Raw genomic sequence first — 20,213 nt, forward strand, 5'->3', positions numbered from 1 at the left:
GTCCGTGACGTCAGGGGAATCCCTGTGTGGCAGAGATCCTACCCCAGCATCACTAGTCAGGGGCCGGATGGACAGACCAGATGAGCTCACTTTTCCCACAGGTATGCGGATGGTACCTGTGGATGTGTCTGTGGCCGGCAAGGAGCGGAGAAAGGGGGCCTCACGGTGAAGACAGACGACCCAGACCACCACCACCATCTGTATGCCTGGACTGATGTCAGTACTAATTTTTTTTTTCATTCGAGTTTAATCAGAGGGGGGAATTTTCACCATGAAAAAACGAGCTTATACTAGAGTATATACGGTAATCGAAATATCTTCCCGCCAGAAAGATTAAATTTTAAAGCAAGACCCCTGTATATGTAAAAGAGTCCACAACTCACTTCCACACCTCCAACATTGAGAAGATTCTGGAATACCATGTGACAAAAGGAGAGGAGGAGTCCCATACCCCCGACAATATAACTTATATGAACTCTCCTGTATACGAATACAGGGGGAAGAGCCATGTGAGCGCTAGAGATAAATCCGCACTGTTCTTCAGAGAGTTGGATATTCAGCTCCTCTTCTCATATAAGATGCATTTTGGTTACTATTAGGAGCAGAAGAAATCAGATAAGAATAAAGCTTAGATAGTATTATTATTTAGGAAATAAATACAATCTCTCTAACCAATTTCAGGGACGTATGTTAGTATAACGCTTAAAACATTGGAGAGTAAAGATAAATTTACTTATAAAACCCCAGAAAGCCTGAGATTCCTCTATGGCCAAAGGCTTAGTAGAAGAATATAAATCTCGTAACGTAAAAGAATGTAAACGTTCCCACAAAGGGGAAGAGGGAAAATGTGTTTAGTAATAACCATAGGGTATAAAGAAAGTGGGGTTAGGGGAGAAGGGAAATCAGAATCAGTCGTAGAGCAGTCTCGTAATACCGACAAAGTTATATATAAAAGAGGAAAGAACTAGAGAGGCCAAGGAGGAGTGCGGGGGCCACAAAATGGGCCCTATAGAAGGAGGGACTGAGGAGAATTCCATATCCACATGAGGAGGAATATAAAGGGGAGGATGAGAAAAAGAAGAGCGAACGAGCTCTAATAATCCAGACGAAGGAAAAGCTTTATAATAAGTGTGTAAATCCGGAAACACAAAACCGCCGTCTAATGTCTTCAGGGTGAGCGTCTATACGGGACACGTGGTCTCTTCTGAATCATAACAAAATTACAGAATAACCATCGGATAGAAGAAAAATAACAATTCCGTACTATGATAGGGACGGACTGTACAAATATAAAATATTATTGGTAAATATAAGATTTAAGAACCTTTTTCCTTCCAATCCACGACATATATGGGAATTTACGAGCGTGTAACTGGGTCTTCAATCCGTGTAATAATGGCGCAAAGTGTGAAGTAAAGAGATCTTGTACCAGATGTGATCAGATCTCTAGGGATTTTATACCCCGGGGAGGACAAAGAAAAGGAAAAGAATTACACCGATGTTTACTGAACCCGGGGGACGCTGAGATATTGACGACTTCTCATATAGAAAAATGGATTTTATGATCTGAGACCGAAAATAGACGTCAAGACGGGAAACGCTCATCTAGGGTTTGTGATAAATAAAAGTATCTGCAGCGTCTTATGTTCAGAAGAGACGATCTTCAAGGGAGACGCGCGGATCCTGTCTGATGCCTTGAATTAAAGTCTCTATAATCATAATGAGAAGGGGGCGGGGACAACACTGACACGTTACATTCCCTATATACAACGTCAGGGACAATATTACATTTATTATAAGTCCAGTGTGCGGAGATGAATATAAGAATAATAAATCATATAAGAAAGAAAACTTTTATTAACTCCTTAACGGCGCAGGACGTATATTTACGTCCTGCGCCGGCTCCTGCGATATAACATGGGGTCACGCGGTGACCCAGCGTCATATCGCGTCGGTCCCGGCGGCCATCAATGGCCGGGCCCGCGGCTAATACAGGACATCACCGATCGCGGTGATGCCTTGTATTAACCCTTCAGACGCGGCGATCAAAGTTGACCGCCGCTTCCCGAACAGCTTACAAAACACCTGGAGGGACCCTACCTGCCTCCTCGGTGTCCGATCGGCGAATGACTGCTCCATGCCTGAGATCCAGGCAGGAGCAGTCAAGTGCTGATAACCCTGATCAATGGCATGTTAATGCATGCCAGTGATCAGCGTAAAAGATCAGTGTGTGCAGTGTTATAGGTCCCTATGGGAGCTATAACACTGCAAAAAAAAAGTGAAAAAAAAAGTTAATAAAGGTCATTTTTAACCCTTTGCCTAATAAAAGTTTGAATCACCCCCCTTTTCCCATTCTAAAAAAAAAAACTGTGTAAATAAAAATAAACATATGTGGTATCGCCGAGTGCGTAAATGTCCGAACTATAAAAATATATTGTTAATTAAACTGCACGGTCAATGGCATATGCGCCAAAAATTCCAAACTCTAAAATAGCGTATTTTTGGTTGCTTTTTATACCATTAAAAAATGAATAAAAAGCGATAAAAAATAAAATAAAAAAGTACCTATAAAAACTTCAAATCATGGCGCAAAAAATGAGTCCTCATACCGCCCCGTATACAGAAAAATTTAAACGTTATAGGGGTCAGAAGGGGACATTTTTAAACGTATAAATTTCCGTGCATGAAGTTATGATTTTTTCCAGAAGTACGACAAAATCACCTATATAAGTAGGGGATCATTATAACCGTATGGACCTACAGAATAATGATAAGGTGTCATTTTTACCAAAATATGCACTGCGTAGAAACGGAAGCCCCCAAAAGTTACAAAATTGTGTTTTTTCTTCAATTTTGTCGCACAATGATTTTTTTTTCCTGTTTCGCTGTGGATTTTTGGGTAAAATGACTGATATCACTGCAATGTAGAATTGGTGGTGTAAAAAATAAGCCGTCATATGGAATTTTAGGTGGAAAATTTAAAGGGTTATGATTTTTAAAAGGTAAGGAGGAAAAAACTAAAATGCAAAAACTGAAAAACGCTGACATCTCTGTCCATTTTAGGAACTGTCCAGAGCAGCATATGTTTGCTATGGGGATTTTCTCCTACTCTGGACAGTTCATAAAATGGACAGAGGTGTCAGCAGAGAGCACTGTGTTCCAAAAAGAAAAGAATTTCCTCTGTAGTATTCAGCAGCTAATAAGTACTGGAAGAATTACAATTTGCATATTAAAATAATTTACAAATCTGTTTAACTTTCTGGCACCAGTTGATTTTAAAAAGTTTTCCATCGGAGTACCCCTTTAACAATTGGTAACAAGTTTGGAGATGCAGTATATGATATATGTATAAATGTCAGATATCTTATGTACATGGATAATATATAGATGTGTTATCTGCATCATTTATTGCACTGAATTGGCTTCTCCCCTGTGTGAGTTCTTTGATGTACAACAAGGTCTGATTTCCGAGTAAAACATTTACCACATTCTAAACATGAAAATGGCTTCTCCCCTGTGTGAGTTCTTAGATGTCGAGTAACATCTGATTTCCAAGTAAAACATTTCCCACATTCTGAACATGAAAATGGCTTCTCCCCTGTGTGAGTTCTTTGATGTACAACAAGACCTGATTTATTAGTAAAACATTTCTCACATTCTGAGCATGAAAATAGCTTCTCCGCCCTGTGAGTGCTTTGATGTTGAACAAGATTTTTTTTCCCAGGAAAACATTTCCCACATTCTGAACATGAAAATGGCTTCACCCCTGTGTGAGTTGTTTGATGTACAACAAGACCTGATTCATTAGTAAAACATTTCTCACATTCTGAACATGAAAATGGCTTCTCCCCTGTGTGAGTTCTTTGATGTTGAACAAGATTTGTTTTCCCAGCAAAACATTTCCCACATTCTGAACATGAAAATGGTTTCTCCGCTGTGTGAGTTCTTTCATGTCGAGTAACACCTGATTTCGAAGTAAAACATTTCCCACATTCTGAACATGAAAATGGCTTTTCCCCTGTGTGAGTTCTTTGATGTTTAACAAGAATTGATTTGTCATTAAAACATTTTCCACATTCTGAACATGAAAATGGCTTCTCCCCTGTGTGAGTTCTTTTATGTTGAACAAGATGTGATTTCTTAATAAAACATTTCCTGCATTCTGAGCATGAATATGGATTCTCCCCTGTGTGAGTTCTTTGATGCTGAAGAAAAGTTGATTTCCGAGTAAAACGTTTCCCACATTCTAAACATGAAAATTCCCCTGTGTGAGTTCTTTGATGTCTACGAAGACTTGATTTGTCAGTAAAACACTTTCTACATTCTGAACATGAAAATGGCTTCTCTGCTGTGTGAGTTATTTGATGTCTAAGAAGACTTGATTTGTCAGTAAAACATTTCCCACATTCTGAGCATGAATATGGTTTCTTTCCTGTATGAGCTCGTTGATGTCCAACACCGTTTCTGTGACCTTTATTTTGCTGAACATCCTGTGATGAGTGAGAAGACAGGACCTGTATATAAGGATGAGATGACAGATCTTGGCTGTGAAGGGCTGAGGGTGTATCTGGGATAATGGAATGTTCTTCATATGTATCTTGTGTGATATCATCATCTGCTTTATAATCTGAAGATATAAGATTCTCCTCTGATCTCCTGCTACAAGAATCTGCAGAGAATAACACAGATTTTATTATCAGTATTAACCCCTTAACAACCCAGGAAATGTAAGCTTTTGTGTTTTTTTCCCCCCTCCTCTCCTCATAGCCATAACTTTTTTATTTTTCCATCTACATTGCATTTTAGAGCTTGTTTTTTGTGGGACCGATCTTACATTGTATTAACTGTGCATTAAAATATAAGTCAGGTCCATATGATCACAGTGATATCTAATTTGCATAGTTTTTGTTACACTTTACAACTTTTTGAAAACAATTACAATAAAAATTGATTTTACATTTTTAAAACAAAAAAGTTCAAATATTATTGGAGGGGTTAATTTACATTTTTAAAAAAATCTTTTAAATGTTTTTTTTTTTTTAAACACTTTTTGGTCCCTCTATAGGACTTGGATTGCTCATACAGATCAGTGCAGTACGTATTTACTCCTCGCCTTCAAAAAATCATAACTCTTTTATATTTTCATCCACAGACTAGTATAAGGGCTTGTTTTTTGCGGGACCAGTTGTCCGTTGTAATGCCATCACTCACTTTACCATAAAATGTATGGCGCAACCAAAAAAATACTATTTGTGTGGGGAAATTAAAAAGAAAACCGCAATTTAGCAAATTTTGGAAGGTTTCGTTTTCACGCCGTACAATTTATGGTAAAAATGTTGTTCTTTATTCTTTGGGTTAACACGATTAAAATGATACCCGTGATAACGTACTTTTCTATTACGGTTGGGCTTAGAAAAATCGCAAACTTTTTACCCAAATGAGTAAGTTTAAAATCCCCCTATTTTGAAGACACATAACTTTTTTATTTTTCTGTATAAGCGGTGGTATGTGGTCTCATTTTTTGCGCCTTGATCTGTAATTTTTATTGATACCATATTTGCTTACATAAAACTTTTAATAATTTTTTTATTAATTGTTATTGGAATAAAATGTTATAAAAAGGCAGCTATTTTGGAGTTTTTTTTGTACGTTCACCGTACGGTATCATTAACATTTTATTTGAATAGTTTGGATATTTATGCATGCGGCGATACCAAATATGTATCCAAAACTTTTTTTTTTACACTTTTTGGGGGTGAAATAGGGAAAATGGGACAATTTACATTTTTATTGGGGGAGGGGTTTTTCAAATATTTTTTACTTTTATTTTTACACTTTAATAGTCCCCATAGGGGACTATTTATAGCAATCATTCGATTGCTAATACTGTTCAGTGCTATGCATAGGACATAGCACTGATCAGTGTTATCGGTCATCTTCTGCTCTGGTCTGCTCGATCGCAGACCAGAGCAGAAGACCTGTGGAAGGCAGCAGAGGCAGGTGAGGGGACCTCCGTCTGATGTTCTGGATGATCGGATCGCCGCAGCAGTCTGCGGGCGATCTGATCATCCATTTTCATGTCCGCAATGCTGCAGATGCCGTGATCTGTATTGATCACGGCATCTGAGGGGTTAATGGCGGACATCCGTGTGATCGCGGATGTCCGCCATTACCGGCGGGTCCCTGGCTGCGATCAACAGCCGGGACCTGCCGTGCATGATCCGGGCATCGCTCCGATGACCGCGGTTATGTATAGGACGTAAATGTACGTCCTGGTGCGTTAAGTTCCAGTTCACCAGGACGTACATTTACATCCTGCGTCGTTAAGGGGTTAAACTTATTTTACTGAAAAGTGAGTAAAGAGCCGTACAGTGTAAGTACAGACCGTGGAAGTCTATGACAAAATCCCATTCAGCACAGCATGATGTATACAGAGTGAGGACAGCTGCATAACACAGTCACTGACTACAGACACAATACAACCTAAACCGGGAACCTTAAAGGGGTACTCTGCCCACAGACATCTTATACCCTATCCGAAGGATAGGGGATAAGATGTCAGATCACCGCGGTCCTGTTGCTGGGGAGCCCCGGGATCCCCGCTGCGGCACCGCCCTATCATTACAGCACAGAGCGAGTTCGCTCTGTGCGCAATGACGGGCGATACAGGGGCCGGAGCATCGTTACGTCACGGCTCCACCCCTCGTGACATCATGGCCCGTCCCCTTAATGCAAGTCTATGGCAGGGGGCGTGACGACCGCCGCTCTCCCTCCCATAGACTTGTATTGAAAGGGGCGGGCCATGATGTAACGAGGGGCGGAGCCGTGACGTAACGATGCTCCGGCCCCTGTATTGCGCGTCATTACGTGCTGAGCAAACTCGCTCTGTGCTGTAATGATAGCGGGGTGCTGCAGCGGGGATCCCGGGGGTCCCCAGCAGCGGCACGGCGGCGAACTGACATCTTATGCCCTATCCTTTGGATAGGGGATAAGATGTCTAGGGGCGGAGTACCCCTTTAAGGTCACGTTCACACGTACAGGATCCTCTGCAGATTTGATGCGCAGGATTTGTAACTGCAGATTAAAAGTTGTGCTCAGTCATTTAGTTTACATTGAAATCTGCAGCAGAAAATCCTGTGCATCAAATCCTGCGCAACAAATCTGCGTACGTAACATACCCTAAAGGGGTACTCTGCCCACAAACATCTTATCCATTATCTAAAGGGGATAAGCACCCAGGCAGCACCCAGCGTTCTGAAAGTTTTTTTAGAATGCTTGGTTTGGGTAGCAGTGGTTGTGACGTCATGTCATGCCCCCTCGTGATGTCACATCACGTCCTCTCCATTCATGTCTATGGGAGGGGGCGTCACATCTCCGGCTGCCCAAACCTAGGGTTCTAAACATACTGTTTATAATGCAAAGTGCTGCACGCTGATCGCAGGGGTCCCAGCAGCAGGACCCCCACAGTCAGACATCTTATCCCCTATCCTTTGTGATAAGATGTCTGTGGGCGGAGTAACACTTTAAACTTGAGCAGGTAACACCTCCTGAGCCACCACGGATAACACATCATCAAAATACCCATCAGCACTGGAGACCACGGGGACCTGCGTGACCACAGAGGAAATATACCATGATAGGATAATCCTAATCATAGCTTTGTCTTTGTGGAACTCTGGGGATGAAGAAAGCCCACCCAATATCTGTCCCTAGCAGGACCCCAAGTGTTTCCTCACCAGGTTTGGCATGATCCGAGCAAAGGGCCACAATAAAGACACATTCCCTCCCCCCTACTATAATCCTTCTCCTCCACGGAAAGGGGGGTGGTCCTGAGCTGCATTGGTTTCACCCTTTCAGATGATCCAGGAGGCCACAATCTCATCTTGTATAATATCGGAGAGTCCACGAGAGAACGTGTCCACCAGCGCTTCCTTATCCCAGCACACTTCTGCTGCTACAATACAGAACTCTATTGAATTCTTGGCCACAGTTCTCGTCCCCTGTTACATGGACATGAGCTGCTCTGCCGCAGAGGGAGAACGGACAGGGAGATGAAATGTCTCTGTAGTCGTAGATAATACGTTTATCAGTCTCCAAAGAGGATTCACCCGGATAGAGCGTTATCAGTAAGGAGGGAGATCAGGAATCCTACCTTACTTCTATCATTAGGACAGGACTGCGGGACCATTTCCAGATAAATGCCCACTTGGTTCAGGGAGCCTCTACATTCATTAGGATCGCCCCCATAATGCTGGGGAAGCGGGGCAGATCCAGTAAACCCACAGGAGGCAATGGCTTCTATGGCAGCAGAAATAGTTGCCGGAGCAGGAGGGTAGGTGGCTGCCGGTTGAGGCACAGGAGGCTCTAGGGGAGACGTACGATTCTAAAGCGTCTGCATTACAAGTGCCAATTGCTCAATCCTCTGATCCTGCAGATCCATTATAGTGAAAATGTTTGGTGCTGGTGGATTGTCTGCATCATCCGGATTCATGGCCCTTGTGTAATGTCAGGAACCACAAAACCAGATGAAGATGATAGTGCAGAACAAATCACCTTTATTATATTCTCAACCGTCTCACATTCTCATCATTTATAGTTTATATTCTGACTGAATAAAGGAATATACAGCAGAAAAGACTGACAGGACACAGGGCTTAAAGGGGTACTCCCCAAAAGTTCAACAGGTTTCTAAATTACTTTTATTTAAAAATCTTAATTCTTCCAGAACTTATCAGCTGCTGTATGCTTCACAGGAAGATGTGTAGTTGTTTTCAGTCTGACCACAGTGCTCTCTGCTGCCACCTCTGTCCATGTCAGGAACTGTCCAGAGTGTGAGAAAATCCAAATAGCGAACCTCTCCTGCTCTGGACAGTTCCTGACACGGACAGAGGTGGATAAGAGCTGATAAGTACTGGAAGGCTAAAGATTTTTAAATAGAAGTAATATACAATTCTGAATAACTTTCTAGCACCAGTTGATTAAAAAAAATAGTTTTCCATCAGAGTACCACTTAAAAAAATTCCATAAAAAATTATTACAGACGGTGACTGAGCAGAATCTGTGACTGATCTCTGCAATTAGTAGTTACTACTCACCTGGGTGGTTACCTGTAGTAATGTCCTCCTTATACTGCTCATCACTGCTCACATCTGTCTCTTCTTCTTCCTTTATGTCTGCAGCATTAACATTGTTCAGATCTTTCCCTGTAGGAATGTCCTCCTTATACTGCTCATCACCGCTCACATCTGTCTCTGGAGCATTAATATTGTTCGGATCTTCACCCTGATTCATAAGATGTGGAAGAAATATAGAAAAAGTCATCAGACAGTAGGAGAAGTCACGTGGGATGTTATAGATGAGCAGGAGATGAGGAGTCATGGAGGGTGAGGGGACTGACCACAAGAGCTTCACAGCCCTTCTACAGATCATAGGGAATATCTCCATCTACCTGATCATCCTGTGGAAGAAGAGGACGGGGACACCTCTCTGGTGCTGTTCTCTTACTGGATCTGACTGTAGGGAACACATACAGAGACTGATTTCATTCTTTACATACAAATAATGAGAGGACGTGTGTATATAGTCATGTCTATTACCTGGTGATGTGAGGGGCTGCTGATCCTCCATCATGACCTGATCCTTGTACTGATCCTTGTGTCCTTCTACATACTCCCACTCCTCCATGGAGAAATAGACCGCCACGTCCTGACACCTTATAGGAACCTGACACATAATGATACAGTCATCACCCCGACCCCTCCAGTGGTGTTACTGTATAATGTCCCAGCATTCCCAGCAGTGTCACCTCTCCAGTCATCACCAGACCCCTCCATTACTATATAATGTCCCAGCATTCCCAGCAGTGTCACCTCTCCAGTCATCACCAGACCCCTCCATTACAGTATAATGTCCCAGCAGTGTCACCTCTCCAGTCATCACCAGACCCCTCCATTACTGTATAATGTCCCAGCATTCCCAGCAGGGTCACCTCTCCAGTCATCACCAGACCCCTTCATTACTGTATAATGTCCCAGCAGTGTCACCTCTCCAGTCATCACCAGATCCCTCCATTACTGTATAATGTCCCAGCAGTGTCACCTCTCCAGTCATCACCAGACCCCTCCATTACTGTATAATGTCCCAGCAGGGTCACCTCTCCAGTCATCACCAGACCCCTCCATTACTATATAATGTCCCAGCATTCCCAGCAGTGTCACCTCTCCAGTCATCACCAGACCCCTCCATTACTGTATAATGTCCCAGCAGTGTCACCTCTCCAGTCATCACCAGACCCCTCCATTACTGTATAATGTCCCAGCAGTGTCACCTCTCCAGTCATCACCAGACCCCTCCATTACTGTATAATGTCCCAGCAGTGTCACCTCTCCAGTCATCACCAGACCCCTCCATTACTGTATAATGTCCCAGCAGTGTCACCTCTCCAGTCATCACCAGACCCCTCCATTACTGTATAATGTCCCAGCAGTGTCACCTCTCCAGTCATCACCAGACCCCTCCATTACTGTATAATGTCCCAGCAGTGTCACCTCTCCAGTCATCACCAGACCCCTCCATTACTGTATAATGTCCCAGCAGTGTCACCTCTTCAGTCATCACCAGACCCCTCCATTACTGTATAATGTCCCAGCAGTGTCACCTCTCCAGACATCACCAGACCCCTCCATTACTGTATAATGTCCCAGCAGTGTCACCTCTCCAGTCATCACCAGACCCCTCCATTACTGTATAATGTCCCAGCATTCCCAGCAGTGTCACCTCTCCAGTCATCACCAGACCCCTCCATTACTGTATAATGTCCCAGCATTCCCAGCAGTGTCACCTCTCCAGTCATCACCAGACCCCTCCATTACTGTATAATGTCCCAGCAGTGTCACCTCTCCAGTCATCACCAGACCCCTCCATTACTGTATAATGTCCCAGCATTCCCAGCAGTGTCACCTCTCCAGTCATCACCAGACCCCTCCATTACTGTATGATGTCCCAGCAGTGTCGCCTCTCCAGTCATCACCAGACCCCTCCATTACTGTATAATGTCCCAGCAGTGTCACCTCTCCAGTCATCACCAGACCCCTCCATTACTGTATAATGTCCCAGCAGTGTCACCTCTCCAGTCATCACCAGACCCCTCCATTACTGTATAATGTCCCAGCAGTGTCACCTCTCCAGTCATCACCAGACCCCTCCATTACTGTATAATGTCCCAGCAGTGTCACCTCCCCAGTCATCACCGGACCCCTCCATTACTGTATAATGTCCCAGCAGTGTCACCTCTCCAGTCATCACCAGACCCCTCCATTACTGTATAATGTCCCAGCAGTGTCACCTCTCCAGTCATCCCCAGACCCCTCGATTACTGTATAATGTCCCAGCAGGGTCACCTCTCCAGACATCACCAGACCCCTCCATAACTGTATAATGTCCCAGCAGTGTCACCTCTCCAGTCATCACCAGACCCCTCCATTACTGTATAATGTCCCAGCAGTGTCACCTCTCCAGTCATCACCAGACCCCTCCATTACTGTATAATGTCCCAGCAGTGTCACCTCTCCAGTCATCACCAGACCCCTCCATTACTGTATAATGTCCCAGCAGTGTCACCTCTCCAGTCATCACCAGACCCCTCCATTACTGTATAATGTCCCAGCAGTGTCACCTCTCCAGTCATCACCAGACCCCTCCATTACTGTATAATGTCCCAGCAGTGTCACCTCTCCAGACATCACCAGACCCCTCCATTACTGTATAATGTCCCAGCAGTGTCACCTCTCCAGTCATCACCAGACCCCTCCATTACTGTATAATGTCCCAGCAGTGTCACCTCTCCAGTCATCACCAGACCCCTCCATTACTGTATAATGTCCCAGCAGTGTCACCTCTCCAGTCATCACCAGACCCCTCCATTACTGTATAATGTCCCAGCAGTGTCACCTCTCCAGTCATCACCAGACCCCTCCATTACTGTATAATGTCCCAGCAGGGTCACCTCTCCAGTCATCACCAGACCCCTCCATTACTGTATAATATCCCAGCAGTGTCACCTCTCCAGTCATCACCAGACCCCTCCATTACTGTATAATGTCCCAGCAGTGTCACCTCTCCAGTCATCACCAGACCCCTCCATTACTGTATAATGTCCCAGCAGTGTCACCTCTCCAGTCATCACCAGACTCCTCCATAACTGTATAATGTCCCAGCAGGGTCACCTCTCCAGTCATCACCAGACCCCTCCATTACTGTATAATGTCCCAGCAGTGTCACCTCTCCAGTCATCAGCAGACCCCTCCATTACTGTATAATGTCCCAGCAGTGTCACCTCTCCAGTCATCACCAGACCCCTCCATTACTGTATAATGTCCCAGCAGTGTCACCTCTCCAATCATCACCAGACCCCTCCATTACTGTATAATGTCCCAGCATTCCCAGCAGTGTCACCTCTCCAGTCATCACCAGACCCCTCCATTACTGTATAATGTCCCTGCAGTGTCACCTCTCCAGACATCACCAGGCCCCTCCATTACTGTATAATGTCCCAGCAGTGTCACCTCTCTAGTCATCACCAGACCCCTCCATTACTGTATAATGTCCCAGCAGTGTCACCTCTCCAGTCAAAGCGCTGTGGGGGCAAGATATATAGCGCTGCAGGAGGGGGACAGACATATAGCCTATATATCTAGCCCCCAGCAGTGCATTAGATATATACCCCCGCCAGCGCATCAAATAAATACCCCCCGCAGCGCATGTATAATGTAGCCTCGCAGCGCTTCTATATACCTATGCCACAGCAGCGCTATATGTGAAAAGCATTCTAGCAGCAGCATCGGCCGCCCAAAATACTTTTCATACATAGCGCTGCAGCTGCATATGTATATAGAAGCGCTGTGGGGGGGCAGATAACGCTATATGTCTGCCTCCCCCAGCACATCTATATACATATACCCCTGCAGCGCTATTAATGGAAAGTATTTCTATTAGCAGGGCATAGTGTCAGGAGACGGCTGTCGGCACTATGCCCTGCTAATAGATATACGCAGCCAGCAGGCGCCCGGCCGATGATGCTGACAGATATACTTTTCATTCATAGAGCGGTGGCTGCATATGTATATAGATGTGCTGTGAGGGGCAGATAACGGTATATGTCTGCCCCCCCAGCACATTTATATACATATGCAGCCTCCGGCGCTATGAATGAATAGTACATCAATCAGGATCATCTGGCCGGGCGGCTGCTGGATGCGTTCTGATAGATATACTTGTCACATATAGCGCTGCAATGGAAAATTAAGACAAATGTGCCGGCTGGGTCACATTATGCGCTGGCTTGGGTATAGATATATACATATAAATGCGCTGGCGGGGGCCATATTTTTATTAATGCGCTGGTGGGGGGCCATATTTTTATTAATGCGCTGGTGGGGGCCATATTTTTATTAATGCGCTGGCGGGGGCCATATTTTTATTAATGCACTGGCGAGGGTCATATTTTTATTAATGCGCTGGCAGGGATCATATTTTTATTAATGCGCTGGGGGGCTAGATATATAGCGCTCTATGCCCCCCCATCCCCATAACACTTTTAATATACATATGTCCCCTCACATTATCCATTTTAAAAACCCTGCAGGTGCCCTGTATGGCTCCTCAGTACCGGCCATTCAGGGATCCCCGTGGGGAATTTAAAAATGAAAGTAAAAAATACATTGTGAGCGCAGGTAGAGATGAGCGAACTTACAGTAAATTCGATTCGTCACAAACTTGTCGGCTCGGCAGTTGATGACTTTTCCTGCGTAAATTAGTTCAGCCTTCAGGTGCTCCGGTGGGCTGGAAAAGGTGGATACATTCCTAGGAAAGAGTCTCCTAGGACTGTATCCACCTTTTCCAGCCCACCGGAGCACCGGAAAGCTGAACTAATTTACGCAGGAAAAGTCATCAACTGCCGAGCCCAGAAGTTCGTGACGAATCAAACTTACTGTAAGTTCGCTCATCTCTAATCGCAGGGTTGCGGACCATGCCACCCGCTCCCCTGCTTAATAACTTCTGATCAGATCGGGTGTCAGACGTGAGACCCGGTGCGATCAGTCCCTCAGCCCCTGTACTACTACTCCCAACATGGAACATACTCTGTTCCATGATGGGGGTTGTAGTACAAACACTAATGTAACCTCCCAAGCCGCCGGCAGACTTCCGCAGTGGGGAATTACTACTCCTATCATGGGAACAAGTCTGTTTCATGATGGGAGTAGTAGTAGTCCCTCAGCACTGCAGCAGTCTGCTGATGTCACCTCTTCTGAGCATGCTCAGTAAAAATAACATCTGTTATAATAATGGCCATTAAGGGGTGTATTTACTAACGTACGTCGGCCATAGACTTCAATGTTAAAAATAACAGACGTTAATTTACACGTTTCTTGTGACGGGCAGAAAATGAGTGCATGTCACGTTTTTTCTCCCGTTAGAAATAACGTCCGTTATTAATGAGGGGCTATAACGGGTCATAACGTGGAATATAAAAACACCATAGAGTTGAATGGGGTTGTTTACTGAACGTTTAACGCTTTTCTAACGTATGTATATAACGGGTGAACTTCTATAGTGTGAAAGGAGCCTTACCATGTCCCGTAGAGGTGATCAAGCCCTTCATTTTGAGCAGTTCCAGATTCCTCTGGATGGTTAAAGCTGTCGCTCCCCCAGATTTGGCTCTTTCCTCGAGTGTGATCCAGGGAACAGATATGCATGAACCTCGTCACCATCCGAGCAGGGCACCAACTGTCAAGGATCGGCCAAGGAGAGGCTTTTAAATGTCATTGACCGTACTGTTATTCTTTGCTAAGTTCTTTGCAAGAAAATATACACCAGACAGGATTTGTGGTATAAAACCTCTTAAGGGTGCGTTCCCACAGGGCGTATACGCAGCGTATTTGACTGCGCAAAATTTATGGCAGCAGCGGGAAATACGCTGCGTATCCCTTGCTCACTATACACACAGGGCTTTTTGGCGGCAGCCCTATGTGTGCAGTGAGTTTTGGAGGCGGAGCCGCGCGTCACAGACACGCCGGCATATGGCTCCGCCTCCAAAACTCACTACACACATAGGGCTGCCGCCGGAAAGCCCTGTGTGTATAGTGAGCAAGGGATACACAGCGTATTTCCCGCTGCTGCCATAAATTTTGCGCAGCGTCAAATACGCTGCGTATACGCCCTGTGGGAATGCACCCTAAATCAGCAGGAAGCCCAGGAGCTGTTCCCCAGAGCCCCCGATGAGCGTTCTCTTTATTAAAACAGGAAATCACGTTAGTTTTTACAGTTGATAAAGGGGAGTAAACTCCTCCAAATCATCGTATTATATACTGATTGGTCATTTGAGCATGGCGCAGCAAATTTAAGCACTCAAAGCATAATTCAACGTCTCCCTCTTGAGGTTTTTCCATCCTTCCTTAAAAGTTCAAATGTTTAGACTTCAAATCCAAACTTTGGTCATTAATCTGTATCCCACGGTTCTTTTCTTGATTAAGGCCAAAAGCGAGCTGAAATGTTTTGGATTAAGGAAAGCAAAGTTCTTTGCAATATTTCTAGCTACAGCATATAACATTTAGCTATAGTATATGAATTTAGGTATGGCAATTGATATGTGAGAATATTATAGACCCAACAGGACGTGTCCCAGGGATTATGTTATTTTTGGAGAGTCCCGTCCTAGACACGCCTTCAGTGTCTACTTATGACAGTATCCTCTGATATCTTCTCTCACAGACAGACTTCTGGAGGAGCGATTATCGGTTTACCCCAGAATTCCATTCCCCGAAGAAACAGTCCCAGTTAATCGGCGTCCTGCGCCAAACTCCACTGATATCCTCTCTATGGATGATCATCAGCTTTCTCTGAAACTATTCAATCCCCCCAGAGACCCAAGATCCTGCTTATTCACTCACTCACATTTCATACAGACTCCGGTAGCAGATAGTTACATTATGACAGGTACAGGTGAATGACTCTGGGCAGGAATTTATGTTACCTGTCTTTTGTTGGCCATGAGACAGTCGACTTAAGGCACCAAGATAAACCAGAGGGGGAGAAAGTGGTACTTTGGCTAGGTACATGAAAGTGTCCTACCGTACTCTTGGGGAGGTGAGCAGCTCCCGTCTGTTCCATCTCTATGGTCCAATCTTAATGCCTTGTAAATTGGGCGACTGCCTCATGGTATCATAACCCAGAGTCCTTGTTTGGGCGCCAAAACCGATATGGATTTTATCAGTGACCTAGTAAATATCGTACTCCCGACCAAATTCGTTATCAGAAGGTATACACCAAAGTAAATCAAACAGAGTTATGTCAGTTTCAAATACTTCATAGTTCTTCTTTATTAGGCGGTTGTCCAAGCTTATATAACCATTGCAATTAACATAAGTTCCCGCCCTCACTAGGGAGGTGTTTTTAGCTCTGGTATACCATTATAAGGTATACCCACTGTTAGATTTTTGGAGGGCTTCAAGGAGTTGTCCAAGAGGACAGGAAATTCCTCTACTCGGTGGTGGGGGGGGGGGGAGAGCAAGGAGCAAAGTAGCGTGGGGGATGGGCATTGTCAAATAGTAATTTTATGCATATATATGTATATACACACACACACACATCCATTACATATCTACATGAGGAGGAATATAAAGGGGAGGATAAGAAAAAGAAGAGCGAACGAGCTCTAATAATCCAGACGAAGGAAAAGCTTTATAATAAGTGTGTAAATCCGGAAACACAAAACCGCCGTCTAATGTCTTCAGGGTGGGCGTCTATACGGGACACGTGGTCTCTTCTGAATCATAACAAAATTACTAAATAACCATCGGATAGAAGAGAAATAACAATTCCGTACTATGATAGGGACGGACTGTAAAAATATAAAATATTATTGGTAAATATAAGATTTAAGAACCTTTTTCCTTCCAATCCACGACATATATGGGAATTTACGAGCGTGTAACTGGGTCTTCAATCCGTGTAATAATGGCGCAAAGTGTGAAGTAAAGAGATCTTGTACCAGATGTGATCAGATCTCTAGGGATTTTATACCCCGGGGAGGACAAAGAAAAGGAAAAGAATTACACCGATGTTTACTGAACCCGGGGGACGCTGACATATTGACGACTTCTCATATAGAAAAATGGATTTTAAAGGGAAACTCCGGTGGAAATAAGTAGAAAACAAATATTTTCAAATCAACTGGTGCCTGAAAGTTACCGTATTTATCGGCGTATAACACGCACTTTTTAGGCTAAAATTTTTTGCCTAAAGTCTATCTGCGTGTTATACGCCGATAAGCCGCTGCAGTTCAATGATTTAAAGCGGGTGCTGTAAATCAATGAACTGCAGCGGCTTTGCAGGTGCAGAGACCTGCCGTCGCTGCCGACTTCTCTGCCCTTGCCTGTTCTGGGGTCTAGAGCCCTGCTGCCGGCCCTTCTCTCCCCCTGCCTATCGGTGCCACTGCCCGTTCTCTCCCCCTGGCTATCGGCGCCGATAGCCAGGGGGAGAGAAGCGGCGCCGGCAATGGGGCAGCGGCGCCGACAGACAGGGGGAAAGAAGGGGCAGCGCACCCATTGCCGGCGCCTCTGCCCCCCCATCCCCGGTTGTATAATTACCTGTTGCCGGGGTCGGGTCCGCACTGCTTCAGGCCTCCGGTGTGCATCCCCTGCGTCGTTGCTATGCGCTGAGAGACGCAATGACGTCACTCGTCATTGCGCCGCGCAGTGCATAGCAACGACACAGGGGACGCACACTGGAGGCCCAAAGCAGCGCGGACCCGACCCCGGCAACAGGTAATTATACAACCGGGGATGGGGGAGGCAACGGGGCAGCGGTGCCGGCAATGGGTGCCGCTGCCCCTTCTCTCTCCCTGGCTATCGGCGCCGCTGCCCCATTGCAGGCGCCGCTTCTCTCCCCCTGGCTATCGGCGCCAGCACCGATAGTGAGGGGGAGAGAACGGGCAGTGGCGCCGATAGCCAGCGGGAGAGAAGCGGCGGCACCATGGCTCTAGACCCCAGGAAAGGCAGGGGCAGAGAAGCTGGCAGCGACGGCCTCTCTCCCCCTGTCTTTCCTGGGGGCTTCTGCGGGGTCAGAAACAGTGTATCGGGGTATACGCATGCACACACACGCACCCTCATTTTACCAAGGATATTTGGGTAAAAACCTTTTTTCTACCCAAATATCTTTGGTAAAATTAGGGTGTGTGGTATACCCCGATAAATACGGTAAACAGATTTGTAAATTACTTCTATTAAAAAAATCTTAATCCTTCCAGTACTTATTAGCTTTTGTATAAACCAGAGAGATTTGTGAATTACTTTTCTGTTTGACCACAGTGCTCTCTGCTGACACCCCTGTCTATATCAGGAACTGTCCAGATTAGAATCATATCCCCATAGAAAACCTTTCCTGCTCTGGACAGTTCCTGACACGGACAGAGGTGTCAGAAGAGAGCACTGTTTTCAGACAGAAAAGAACTTCACAAATTTCTCTGTAGTATACAGCAGCTGATAAGTAATTGAAGGGTTATGATTTTTAAATAGAAATGATTTACATATCTGTTTAACTTTCTTGCACCAGTTGATTTGAAAAAAAAAATTCCACTAGAGTTCCCCTTTAAGATCTGAGACCAAAAATAGACGTCAAGACGGGAAACGCTGGTCTAGGGTTTGTGATAAATAAAAGTATCTGCAGCGTCTTATGTTCAGAAGAGACGATCTTCAAGGGAGACGCGCGGATCCTGTCTGATGCCTTGAATTAAAGTCTCTATAATCATAATGAGAAGGGGGCGGGGACAACACTGACGAGTTACATTCCCTATATACAACGTCAGGGACAATATTCCATTTATTATAAGTCCAGTGTGCGGAGATGGATATAAGAATAATAAATCATATAAGAAAGAGAACTTTTATTAACAATTGGTAACAAGTTTGGAGATGCAGTATATGATATATGTATAAATGTCAGATATCCTATGTACATGGTTAACCCCTTAAGGACTTAGCCCTTTTGGGCCTTAAGGACTCAGACAATTTTATTTTTAAGTTTTTTCCTCCTCGCCTTCGAAAAATCATAACTCATATTTTCATCCACAGACTAGTATGAGGGCTTGTTTTTTGCGGGACCAGTTGTCCGTTGTAATGTCATCACTCACTTTACCATAAAATGTATGGCGCAACCAAAAGAATACTATTTGTGTGGGAAAATTGAAAAGAACACAGCAATTTTGCAAATTTTGGAAGGTTTTGTTTTCACGCCGTACAATTTATTGTAAAAATTACGTGTTCCTTATTCTTTGGGTCAATACGATTAAAATGATACCCATGATTATACAATTTTCTATAACTGTTGCGCTTAAAAAAAAAAACGCAAACTTTTTAACCAAATTAGTAAGTTTAAAATCCGCCTATTTTGAAGACCTATAACTTTTTCATTTTTACCGTATAAGTGGCGGTATGTGGTCTCATTTTTTGCACCGTGATCTGAACTTTTTATTGATACCATATTTGCTTATAAGACTTAATACTTTTTTTTATAAATTTTTTTAAAATAAAATGTTATAAAATAAAGCAGCAATTTTGGACTTTTTTTTATTTAATTTTTTTACGTTCATATCGTTCACTGTACGGTATCATTAACATTTTATTTTAATAGTTCAGATATTTACGCACACGGCGATACTAAATATGTATATAAATTACTTATTTATTTTACTTTTTTGGGGTGAAAAATGGAAAATGGGACAACTTAGATTTTTATTGGGGAGGGGGTTTTCAAATTTTTATTTTTTTTTTTACTTTTTTTACTGAATAGTCCCATAGTGGACTATTCATAGCAATCATACGATTGCTAATACTGTTCAGTGCTATGCATAGGGCATAGCACTGATCAGTGTTATCGGTGATCTTCTTGTATTGTCTGCTCAATCGCAGACCAGAGCAGAAGACCCATGGAAGGCAGTGGAGGCAGGTGAGGGGACCTCCGTCAGCCGTTCTGAATGATCAGATTGCCACAGCAGCACTGCGGACAATCCGATCATCCATTTTAGTGACCGCAATCTGAGGGGTTAATGGCGAACATCCGCACAATCGCGGATGTTGGCCATTACCGGCGGGTCCCTGGCTGCTATCAGCAGCTGGGACCAGCCGAGCATGAACGTCCTACATTTACATTGCGGTTAT

General features: G+C 44.2%; 1 protein-coding gene across 1 annotated transcript in view; it reads right to left on the bottom strand.

The window, feature by feature from the left end:
• The window catches only part of LOC130297925 (zinc finger protein 850-like), a 123,157-nt gene that overhangs the window by 48,742 nt on the left and 54,202 nt on the right, over positions 1-20,213 (bottom strand). Inside the window, exons 9-10 of the mRNA XM_056550774.1 lie at positions 16,031-16,059; positions 3,449-4,475 (exon numbers count right to left, since the gene is read on the bottom strand). Of these exons, the coding sequence (XP_056406749.1) occupies positions 3,449-4,475; positions 16,031-16,059 (1,056 nt within the window). The remainder of the gene's footprint in view (positions 1-3,448; positions 4,476-16,030; positions 16,060-20,213) is intronic.

This window comes from Hyla sarda (genome assembly GCF_029499605.1).
Source record: "Hyla sarda isolate aHylSar1 chromosome 1 unlocalized genomic scaffold, aHylSar1.hap1 SUPER_1_unloc_1, whole genome shotgun sequence".
NCBI lineage: Eukaryota > Metazoa > Chordata > Amphibia > Anura > Hylidae > Hyla > Hyla sarda.